The sequence below is a fragment of the Oryx dammah genome, unplaced genomic scaffold, assembly GCF_014754425.2.
Source record: "Oryx dammah isolate SB20612 unplaced genomic scaffold, SCBI_Odam_1.1 HiC_scaffold_10, whole genome shotgun sequence".
NCBI lineage: Eukaryota > Metazoa > Chordata > Mammalia > Artiodactyla > Bovidae > Oryx > Oryx dammah.
The window spans coordinates 62,614,350-62,626,878 of NW_024070194.1; the positions used below are offsets into that span (position 1 = coordinate 62,614,350).

A 12,529-nucleotide genomic window follows, 5' to 3' on the forward strand; every position below is an offset into this window, starting at 1 on the left:
AATGGAATAATATTCAGCCATAAAATACAAAGGAATCTTGTCATTTGTGACAACACAGATAGAACTTGAGGGCATTAGGCTAAGTAAAATAAGTCTGACAGAGAAAGACAAATACCATATGATTTCATTTGGAATCTAGAAAACGAACAGACAACAAAAACCCAAGGTCCTAGTTCAGGGAACAGATTGGTAATGGCCAGAGGCAGGGAATTGGGGATCAAAGGGTACAAACTTATAAGTCATGAGGATGTAATAATGTATAGCATGGTAATAATAATCAATAATATTACATTGTATATTTGAAAGTTGTTAAGTGAGTAAATTTTTAAAGTTAAGGGCAACAGAGATCCCTTATGCTACAACTAAGGTCCAGTACAGCCAAATAAATATTTTTTTTAATAAAAGTTCTCATTACAACAAAAAATTTTATAACTGTGCATGGTGATATAACTAGACTTATTTTCATGGTTATTTTGCCTTATATTCAAATATCAGAGCATTGTGTTGTATGTCTGAAATCAATATAATGTTATACATTAATCACACCTCAATAAAAACATTTTAAAAATAATAACAAAAAAATAAACATTAAGTAGCATGCACTTTACGTTCAGAGAGTAAATATGTACCCACAGATCTTAGTCAAGTGAGTCTGGACTCTCTCACTTACCACAGTTAGCTTCCTCTGCTCCATCTGGACAGTCAGATGTGAAATCATACACCCTGCTGGATGAAGTCCAGCCTGTGTCCTCATGTGGCACAAGTCCAGCTTCAAATTAAGAGATGGAGAGAATAAAACATCTTTTTCTCTTCCAACAAATAGATGGAATGTATAATTGTTTCATGAACAGTAGTTTTTAAATGGGCTAAAGATGGCAAGCATAGGCTCTCAATAAATCTCTGGCCATAAATATAACATAATTCACCGTAAGTAGGACTTGACAAGTCCCCTTCTACTCCCATCCCTAAACTCCTGCTTGGTAGAATAACACTAAAGTCCATGAAGGAGATCTTATAATTGCCTGCTGGATAAATTTGTACAAATGGTAAGAAAGTTTTTTTCCTTTGTGTAAAATCATTTCAGGAATCATTCACGTAAGTTTGGCCTAATGAGAATTATGCTGTAACCAACTGAGCTGGTGTGCCAATTGAAGCGCACATAAATGAGTTTTGAGTTAATTTATGAAGAGAATTCTCTGTAAGTGAGTTCAAGTATTCTCAGAGACTTCTACTAAGGTTAATTTTACTGATAATTTAAAACTTTTAACTACTTCTGCTTCCAAATATACCGCCCTCAATGTCAACTCTAATACCTTCCTACTATTCCAATTCTGGTGATGCAGCATTTAATTAGGAGAAGGAAAATGTTTAATTAATTAACAGAAATAAGGTAATTCCAGTTAACCCTCCAAAACTCATTAATCATTAAATCTGCTGCTTTGCATTCTGTAATGTCTATCAACCCCCACTCCCCCCCCCCCCCCCCGCCCCCTGCCTCTCACACACACTATACATGGCTTAGAATGGTTTATTGTAAATTCAGGACACATATTCTGAATAATGTAAAAGCATGTTAACACAATACAGTTAGGACATAGAATATACAGCCTCACCGATGAAAGATGCCTTTAATAAAGGATCTTTAATGAAAAGTTCTTTAACTGAGATCTCAATTTAAAATTGTTTCTCCTATATCATCCTTGATTAATGCATTTAGCTCCTATTAAGAATGCAACTTCTCTCACTAAATATGTCAAATAAGAAAACGTAACTTCAGAATGTATGACATGCCTGATGTCCACATGCAATTATTTTTCATGTAAAGAGATTAATAAAATGAAGTGTGACAATTTTCAGAAACATTTTTAATTTTTATTTTTGTTTCTTAAGTGAGACCTGAGGAAAGGGGTGGTCAGAGAGAAACATCAACCAGTGTTAAAATAACAAAGTAACTGCAGACACAATATATACCCATTTCAACGTGCTCTCACAAAGACCCCATGGACTATAGACCCCCAGGCTCCTCTGTCCATGACATTTCCCAGACAGGAATACTGGAGTGGATTGCCATTTCCTTCTCTAGGGGGATCTTCCCCACCCAGGGATCAAACCTGAGTCTCCTGCATTGGCAGGTGAATTCTTCACCACTGAGGCATCAGGGAAGCCCGTATATTACGGAGAAGTTTTCAAAAATGCCTATTCTATTATTTGGGATCCATTTTTATGACAGCATATCTTTCTCTCAATTGAAATTCTCTACAAAATATGTAGTCAAAGAATTAGTCAAACTCCATCTGTTTCTTGAAAAGGTTGTTTTGAATTTAAACACATAATTTTAGGGTCAAGTTTGAAATTCTTCTTTGGCCTTAAGTCACTTTTCCAAACAATACTTTTTTTGAACTCCCGAGTGATTCTGAAACATGAATTTAATTACATATTCACTTGAAGTATCAAACAATATTAAAATACAATTTATTTTTAGAGAGGTATTTTAAAACATGCAAAATATTTAAAATTCTTTCATAACTATTATAATTAAATAATCTGTATGTGACAATTTTGCCACAAGTGTACAATGTTATTTTGGATAGCCTTGGGCCTAGACTGTGATAGATCATATTTTTACCTTTTTTTTTTTTTAAAAAAAAAGAAATGTTTTAGTTTTCATGGACATGTGACATAACCCACATCCTGGTATTAATGAACTATATTAATGAAGGATTCTAATATATTTTATATTTTGAAGGACTTTTCTGATGGTCTAGTGGTTAAGAGTTTGCCTTACCATGCAGGGGTGAGGGTTTCATCCCTGGTCAGGAAGCTAAGATCACACATGCCTTGCGGCCAAGAACCAAAACAGAAAAATATTGTAACAAATTCAAAAAAGATTTTTTAAATGGTCCATATCAAAAACTTAAAATGTATACATATATGTTTATATTTTGATATCAAAGAAAACCATTTCAATGTTCAAAATTGCAAAAACCATAAGAAAAAAAAGAAAAAACTTACCTTTGCTTTGCACACTAGTACCTGAAAGTGTCTTATATGAAATTTCACATTCCTGGGATACATTGATGTCATCTAAAGCAACAGTAGCATTTGATGATAAAACTGTAGCTTCCAAAATTAACTAAAATTACAGAAAGATAAATTATTAGAAATATACTATAAACATTTAAAAAAAATTTCTAGGCCCAAGATGGAGCCATTCCTGCCCTGGGTGCCATTACAGCAAATCAAAACTTAAGTAACTGTCATACCTTTAAATGCTCCTCTTGACCAGAAACAGTAAATTCAGTCAGTCAGTATCCAAACTTCTAGCCAACTCTGGGCTCTATATTTCCTTATTTCTTCTCAACCCAAACAAGGTTGACTATGAGGCCTCAACCAACTGAATATTTTCTGTTTTATCTCTTCCTCATTTTTTATTCTTTACCCTATAAAGCTTCTTGCCTTCCACCCCATTTTGTATTTCTTCAAATTAGAGACTGTTTCTTGAAGTGTTGAGTAAACCTTGTTTGTACCCCCTAAACTATCTTCCTTAATCATTTTTTAACAAAAGTAAATGTATTACAATCATATTTCTTTCTGTAGAGAAGCTTATTTGCATATGTCCCAATCTTCCAACCTAATTTTAGAAAATTGTTTTGATCAGAAAATTCAAATTAGGAATTTATAAAGTCATAACTGCTTTGACAGCACCTTATGCAACCTTAATATCCTAGGTAACCTTGTTTCAATTAGAAGTTGCAACATTCATCACAACTGAAGGGCCACCTTCCCACTGGAGCCATTAAGAGTTATAAGCATTTAAAATGAGCTCTTTGGGGTAATCAACTGCGTGGTTTACAACTCAATTTAATTGAGATATGAGTTCATTTGTAATGTGTCTGCTGAAGGCAATGATTCATTTACATATCAGAATATTTAAACACTTATATAGATTATATATACATTTATGGAAACCTACTTAAGCAAAAAACCACTTACAATGTTTAATAACATTCATATGCTAAAGCACTTGGAGGCATCTACTTAAGTTTAATTTATTCTAACTTTCTAAACAATGACTAATATAATTTGTTTTCTTTCTTGTTAATCACTCACATTATGTTGTTATTTAAAAAAAGAAGAAGAAAGAAAGAAAAAAAAAATATGTGCAGAGTCTTAACAACACATAGCAGGATCACTAGTCCAGGCTAGCAAGTGGCTAGTAAGTGCCTCTCCATGTTATCAGGGAGGATCTCTGAGCTCAAAGACCTTAAAATTAACTTGGTAAGACACATTGACACCTAAACTATACCATAAGTACTATATAAGAAATATGCATAAGATACTAAGAGAATCAAAGAAAAGCACTTCATTACTTCTGCCAAGAACGTGAGAGAGAATTCAGAAAAAAGTTTCAGCATAGAGGTAATACTAAACTTCAGCTTTAGGTCATCTATACCTTTGCCTGCTTTCCTCTATATAATTAAATTCAAGACTATGTGATGAACAGTTACAGTTTGATCTGGATTAATTAAAATCCTCCAATTTTAAGTAGAGAAAAATGTTATAATTCCTCTAAAAATATATATCTCATATCTGTAAATAATTTCACCTGATTGTGCCAAAATCTTCACTGTTTCTATTTTGTATTACTTGCTTTAAACCAAGCTGATCTTTCGTCACTGAAGGCAGTTCCCCCTGAGAACTACAGTATCAGTTAATAATCACTGTGTGAGCCAAAGGTTGCTCAGAAGAGATGCTTCAACCATGCAAAAAGGCAGAGAGAAAAACCTAATTTTAAGAAGATTCTGAAGGTAACTTGAGAACTAAAATTTCTAATTATATGTAGATATCTTTCCTTCTAAAACTATTTTTTAGGATCTTGCCGAGTTTTGTTATATTCAATTATATTATATTACCCCCTGAGTGAGCAGAATCAATTCTTGTTTTCGCTTTCAGGAAGCACGGCAATGGTAAATATTGTTTACAGTCAAGTGATTACTTTTTACATCTGCAAAACTGAGAGAAGATTTTCCAGAGAAATATTCAACTAGAATATTTAAATTTTGGTTGATATCTTGTTTTAAACAAAGGATAATGAGAATGAATAAATATGAATCTAAGGGGAAACGGAGACTATGGGAATATGGTAAGAAAAAATAAAGAAAAACTGGACTACAGTAATTTTTAAATAATGACAGTGGTGTTAAAAATAAGATCAACAGCAAACTTTTACTAAAGAGCTTGGATGCTTTTTTTTTTTTTTTTTAACATGCCAGGCCTGGAGTAAGCTAAATAAGTTAAAATATATTCACTGATTTTAACCCTGTGAAGACAGTGCTATTTTCATCCACATTATAAAGCAAAGGAAACAGAGCTTAGAGAGCCGAAGTTATTGGTTGAAGGTCACATTTTGAGTAAGAAAAATGTGTAACCTGAGCCATGGATGATTATGCTGAACATCATCACTACCATGAAATAAGAGATAACTGGTCTTCAGAGGTGCTGGAGGACAGAACTACCTGGCAAAAGAAGATTTAATGAAGCCCTGGACTAAGAAGGCCAAGGACATAGCAACATTACAGAGACCAGACCAGCTTTTACTTTGCATTATAAATCTTACCCTTCACTGAATCCTCAAATAACGTCAGGAAATTGTTATTGATTTATACCATCAACACTGATCAAAAGTGAAAATTATTGTAGAAAATTCCACAAAATGGTCATCTTAAAATAAAATTTAAATATGACATGATTATGTTTTAGTAGCAAACTCAAAGACAACAGATCAACCTGAAATCAATAAACAGTATTCAGAAAAAGTACCACTTCTAGACATGAAATTAAGAAGAGTTAGGAAACAAATTGCAAATTAAGTGAATATATTTGTGTAAAAAGCTGAATATTTAAAATGAGCAGGAACAGTTAAAACAGATCGGAAAAAAAAAATGCTATCAATGTGCACTCTGTGACTTATGTTCTTCCAATAAAAACTTCAAAGGCAATGGAGAGAATATTAAAATGCTAATTTGCTGTTCTTGCAAAATAAACAGTAAGCCAAATCCATTTCTACTAGAAGACTGAAAGCCCTACCTAACCCAGGCACTGATTTCCTAAAGAAATCAGAGCAATTTATATTCTGTTGCGATGTGTACAAGAGACATAAAAGGACCACACTGAATCTGAATGTCATGGCTACAAGAGAATGGAGAGGTCACATAGTCCCAGGTCTTTCTCCTTTCCAATGTTTGGATTAGATAACTCTGTACAAATATATGCTTAGCCGCATTAAACTGATGGTCAGGCAATGAAGAAGGTCACCCTTAAATACTTCAGTCCACTAAATTTAAAGTGCCAAAGGAGCCTGTTTCCAAGAAGATAAACTTTAAATATTTGAATATGTAAGAGCTAGATTGACTCTTTGTAGGTATAACATCTTTTCTGTTTGCTGTTGACCAAAGAATGAAGTAGAACTACATCTAGCTAGACTCCTCACGCATATTTCTGTAACTTTGAAAATACACTTAGAAAAATCAGGTTAAAAACAACATAATTTTAGCATTTTTGTTTCTTGTAGAGGATAAGAAATGGAGTAGAAAAGGGTACCAAGAAGATAAAAGCTGTGTTTTTAGAAACAAACATATCAACATTACAAGCAAACAAAAATGTTCATATTAATTCATTCTGAAGTTTAAGTACATGGGTGTTTGCCTTTCTGTGTACTTTCTACTTGTTTGAAAGGTTTAATAATGTACCTAAACAATATCAATGTATTCAATAAAAACACGTTATATATGTGTACGACTGTGTATTTATCTATCTTATAAAATGTGTATAAAATCTGCACTGATTCACACTAGGATGTTAACACAGACCCCAGTTCCTTACCCACAGTCTTTGAGTCCAACTAGGATTTGAAATCTGAATAGTTCAGAGTTGTGGATGTTCATCTTAAATCTATCATGATGCCCTCAGAGAGACCGAGGGCAGCTCTCTATTATCAAACCCATCACTAAATGAACTGCTTAACACTGGTTCATGTCAGGTTAAATTTTGCCTCTAAATTTGTTTTTCAAAAGCTTATTGCTTTCCAAATTTTGACTTTCTAAATTGCTGCTTAGAGACCATGGACCTATAATAGCCTTTTGAAAAGTGAAATCTGAGAAAACAGTTTTTATTTTTCTTTTCACTGACTATAGTTTCTAAAACAAGCCTTTACTACAGCCAAGTAACAGGATTACATAAGACGGAACAGAGGCACAGGCTCTTTGCCCCGTACCTTCTCAGGGGCAAATTAAACACAGCTGAGGCTTAAAGCAAGAACCCAGGGCCATTCACTCCCCTCCAAAGCCAGAACAATTAAGAAGAGCCTGGAACTTCCCTAGTGGTCCAGTGGTTAAGACTCTGTGCTTCCAGGGCAGGGGGCGCAGGTTTGATCCCCGGTTGGGAAACTAAGATCTCATATGCCGCACAGTGCGACCAAAAATATACTAAAAAGAAAAAAAAAAGAAAAGAGGTTGATTGGTGCTGACTGGGAGCCCTCGGGTTAGGAGAGAGAAAAACCAACACAGGATGCTGATTCACCACAGAGGGGAGCGAAGGAAAACAGAGAGCACAAGAGTGCGGCTGTTTGCCAAATTACAAAATCTCCCCAAACCCTGATCAGTCCACAAACTAGTTAATATGTCCCCAGATAATAAAGAGCAACCTCAATTTTCACTGCAAAACAAAGACAAAAGAAGAAATATTAAATTAAAAAAAACACCTATACTATGCTAAAACTCTTCAATAATAAGTGACAGGTTAATGAAGCCCAGAAAGAACAGTATGACTTTCAACTTCTAATATTTCTCAGAGTCAATTTCAACAAAGGACATTCTGGTTTTTGTATTTTGTTTTTTATTAAGATTTTAGAGCATCTTTAGGGACAGTTTTAGAGCACAGTTGAGAGGAAGGTACAGAGGGTTCCCACACACCTCCTGCCCCCAAGCATCCACGGCCTCCTCCATCATCATCACCCCCAATCAGAGGGGGGCATTTGTTACAACTGAGGAGATAACAGTGATATATCATAGTCACTCATGATAAGATGGTTTCCCCAAAGGTTGAGTCCTGGATTCTCTAGCAGTTGGTTGTTCTCTGGGTGGGGCTGTTTATTCTGAGGTGAAGTATTATTTTAAACTTAATTTATTTCTTGGCTGCACTGCCTCTTCATTGCTGCATACAGGCTTTTGCTACTTATGAAGAGCGGGGGCTAATCTCTACTTGCCGTGTGCAGGCTTCTCTTTGCATTGGCTTCTCTTGTTGTGGAGCACAGGCTTTAGGTGCCCTGTGGCCAGTGGAATGTTAGTTCCTGGACCAAGAATCAAACCCATGTCCCCTGCATTGGCAGGCAGATTCTTAACCACTGGACCACAAGGGAAGTCCTTATTTTAAATATATCCCTGAAGGTTCTAAAGGCATCTTCTCCAAAATAGTTCGTTCTCCCTGTTTGACTTATGTATTTGCCTCAGTTAGGAAGTGAGTAGCAGATGAGGTGTGCTATTTTTCAGAGGCTTCGAACACCCCAACAATCTTACCTCCATGCACCCATTTATAGCGAAAAATCCAAAAGCATGGAAGGATAAAGCAATTTCCCTCTGACTACATACCAGCGTTTGAACCTCAGGCTAAAGAGCCCATGTTCATAGCTACCGTTTTAGCTACATTTTCTTTAATACTCAGCTTCCCCAATACTGCTTTTATTGTCACTGTGGTTTTCACAGGTTGGGACATCTGAAGCTCAAAAGTATAATGTATACAGTCACTTAGCAACCCTTGGGTTAAGCAGAGACGGGAACTCAGACCATCTGACTGATGGCAGTGTGTGTTCCTCTGATTCCACCATCCAATCTAGTTACTAAACTAGCTCTTTCCAAACATCATCCAGAAGAGAGTCATGTCCAGAAGGGTGGAAGCTGGGGCGCTCATTTGATAAGCTACAGTTTCCTTCTTTCACTATTTAGCCAAGAAAATGACATAAAAGTGTGATAAAAATTGTCAGTATTAATGGACAGCAAATAGGAGTGCAGCTCAGATTTTTTTCACTTTTACCTTATGTACTCCGCCATCCTTATTTAAGAAAAATATTTTCCCATTACATTTCTCTTCTCTCTGCCATCCTGTTCAATCCTTACCTCCACTTTTGCTCTGCTTCCACAAGTTAAGTCGTGAGTACTTAGTTAAGATAACTTCTCTACTTATCCCTGACTGTGAATATGCTTGCTTTATTAATATCAGATAAACTTATGGGACATACGTGTTCTACTGTTGTCTGGGAAGATCAGCATTAAATAAGCATCTTCTTCTGAGTTGTATTCATCTCTTACATGCTTACCTGAAAAGGGAGAGTAGATTCTCCAGCCTTTGCAATGAGATTGATTTTTGCTTGTCGCCATTGAGATTCAGAGATTCCGATTAGATCACTGTGCTTCTGCAAATCGCCATTCAGAGATGTTCTTGTAAAAAGTGAGAGACGTGAATGCTGAGACAAACGATACCAAAACTGCACCTGGTGAAAAGTGTGTTTGAGTGATATAAATATTCCATTTACTTATGCCCAGTAGATCTTCTATAATTAAAAATACCCAAAATTACTTTGGTGTTCAATATCATCTTCTTAATTCTCCTCCAAATATGTAGACCCAGAAAATGCTAAGTACATCTTCTGCCAGCCTTTGTGGTCCCTCCTTAAGAAGAGGCTCAAGGCAGTTACATTAACTGGTATTTTAAATACATGCTATAGAGCTGTCTAAAGACATGGGACACCAGCATCCTGCTCAGACAAGTATGAGGACAAATATTTGTCTACATCATTAGGGAACAATTTTAGGACCCTTTTCTCTTGCTTTCTTGCTTCTTATGAATATAGGAAGACACATGTTCTATATCTGACTCAAATTACAAAATCACATACTACTATTCTCTTTGATGTCTTCAAAATTTTCTCAAGTAAAAGAAGACTGCAAGGAATACTTTTTCATTAATTCCTCTTTGTTGTGACATTAGAGAAAACCTTGGGAGATCACATAGTACTGTTTATCAATAATTTAATCTAACTAGAAAATATTCTTTTTGTGGTTAGGGAGCCTAGATTTGATCATTTTGTTTCCTACTCATCATCAATGGTGACACAATCTAAAGGACTGACAGGTTAACGAGGCAGTGGAGAAAACAGAGAGGATTATTTTAGGTGCTGACAGCTGCAGCTATAACATAGAATTCAGCACTATCATTACTCAACCAATATTTACTGACCATTTACTAAGGACTGGACACAAGGCAAGTTGAAAATTAATTGCCTCAGTGGTTGGATGATATAATACAAAATATATCATGGAAAAAAAAACCCACAAAACCAAGTTCAGACACAACAGCAATTTTTTCTTCCTCTCATTATGCCATAGAGTTCTAATGCTTCATGTTTCAAAGACAGAGCATTGTTCAGAGATGAGGCTCCTGAGAAATGAAATCATTCTCTTTTGACTCAAAGTGACTCCTTTTCAGTTTCACTACATTTTAAATTCCTGCTTTTTTTTTCCTCCCCTTAATCATTGGACTTTTACCTTGCTGCATGGACAGACGTTATTACATGCATTATTTATTTATTTATTATCCCATTTATGTCATTGTGGGTACCAATTTCAGTGGAGATGAAAGTTGAAAAAAATGTGTAATGTCTTCTAAAAAACCATTTGAAACATCAAGCATTCTCTGTTTCAATGTGGTACACATTTTTTTCAGTGTCTACCGAATTGCCATCACTTGGTCAAAGCACTCTTTCTGATCATCCATTTCATATCAGATTTTACCATCAAGTTCACCTACACTCAGTTCTTGAGGCAAGCCAAGAAACAGTCAAATGGAAGTGTTTAATTAAATTCTGTGAAAAGAGAGGCTGTACGGTCCCCTACCACAATTAAATTTTAGATCCCTGCTATAGTTTCAGCATGTTCCAACTTTGTAAATATTCAAAACAGAGCTTTAAACCTAGTTGAAGAGTTGTGCATGCCGCATCAGAATTTCAAGCTGTCAAATTGTCTCTCAGTACATTACCTGTGCGAAGTTAATAATGCATTAAGAGTAAATGCCAATGGGATCCATATTCAGTTGGATAAGAGCTTAGAACTTCACATTTAATTTACTTTTTAAAAAGTGAATTGGCATTACAGAGATTTGAGGAGAATTCTTTAGTTTGGTATAGACCAAGAAACCTCCCAGAGTCTCCAAATTTAATACTGGTCAGGGTAAAAATACTGTACAAGAGTTAATACAGCTATGACTTCAGACAGGCACATAGTCAACATCTGTGGTTCCCACTGTAATACACATTAGTAGTGTAACATTATGTCATGAACTCAAAATCACAATGCACCTTGTTAATTCCTCATAGAACCAACTAGGGCAATTTGCATTTAGTAGGTAGTCATTTAATAGGTACTAAAGAAAAGAAGTAAGTTTGAGTAAGACTATGAGCATTAGTGGTAAAGTAAATGTTTATAGGACTTCCCTGGTGGTACAGTGGATAAGAATCCCCCTGCCAATGCAGAGGACACAGGTTAGACTCCTAGTCCAGGAAAATTCCACATGCCATGGAGCAACTAAGCCCATACACTACTATGACTAAAGCCCGTTGTGCCTGGAGTCTGTACTCCACAAGAGAAGCCACCACAATGAGAAGCCTGCACACCACCACCCAGAGTAGCCTCTACTCGCCACAACTAGAGAAAGCTCCCGCAAAGCAAGCAAGACCCAGCACAGCCAAAAATAAATAAATATAAATAAATGTCTAAAAACCTTCAGAGAGAGTGATAGAGAGAGAACCCCCCCTGCCATGTATCGTAAAATGTACAAGGAATCAGGTGTCCTTAGGGACCTCAAAGTTTTATGGGAGAGAATGAAAAGGAACAATTAAGCATATAATGGCAAGCATATGAAAACAGTGTGGCTATTTACATGTCAATGAATTCAACAAAATGAAAAATTCACTCTCTCCGTTATCATCACATTTTAAATGCTCAATAGCTATTTGTAGCTAGTGACTTCCACAGTGGATGCAGAAGACAATTTTCATCACAGAAAATTCTATTAAAAAGAACTATCAAGCATGTATATTAAAATCATGTTGTTTTTATTGTTTAGTCACTAAGTCATGTCTGAATCTTTGTAGCCCCATTGACTGCAGCCCATTGGGCTCCTCTCTCCATGGGATTTCTAAGGCAAAAATACTAGAGTGGGTTGCCATTTCCTACCCCAAGGGATCTTCCTAACCCAATGTTTAAACCAACATCTCTTGCACTAGCAGGTGGATTCTTTACCACTGCGTTACCAGGGAAAGTGAAAGTGAAAATCGCTCAGTCATGTCCGACTCTTTGCAACCCCATGGACTGTAGACCACCAGGCACCTCCATCCATGGGATTCTCCAGGCAAGAATACTGGAGTGGGTTGCCATTTCCTTCTCCAGGAGATCTTCCTGACCCAGGGATCAAACTCTGG

At 35.9% G+C, this 12,529-nt stretch overlaps 1 protein-coding gene across 1 annotated transcript in view; it reads right to left on the reverse strand.

The window, feature by feature from the left end:
• MALRD1 (MAM and LDL receptor class A domain containing 1) overlaps positions 1-12,529 on the reverse strand; it is a 585,291-nt gene that overhangs the window by 500,005 nt on the left and 72,757 nt on the right. The window contains exons 13-14 of the mRNA XM_040248365.1: positions 9,371-9,544; positions 3,013-3,133 (exon numbers count right to left, since the gene is read on the reverse strand). Of these exons, the coding sequence (XP_040104299.1) occupies positions 3,013-3,133; positions 9,371-9,544 (295 nt within the window). The remainder of the gene's footprint in view (positions 1-3,012; positions 3,134-9,370; positions 9,545-12,529) is intronic.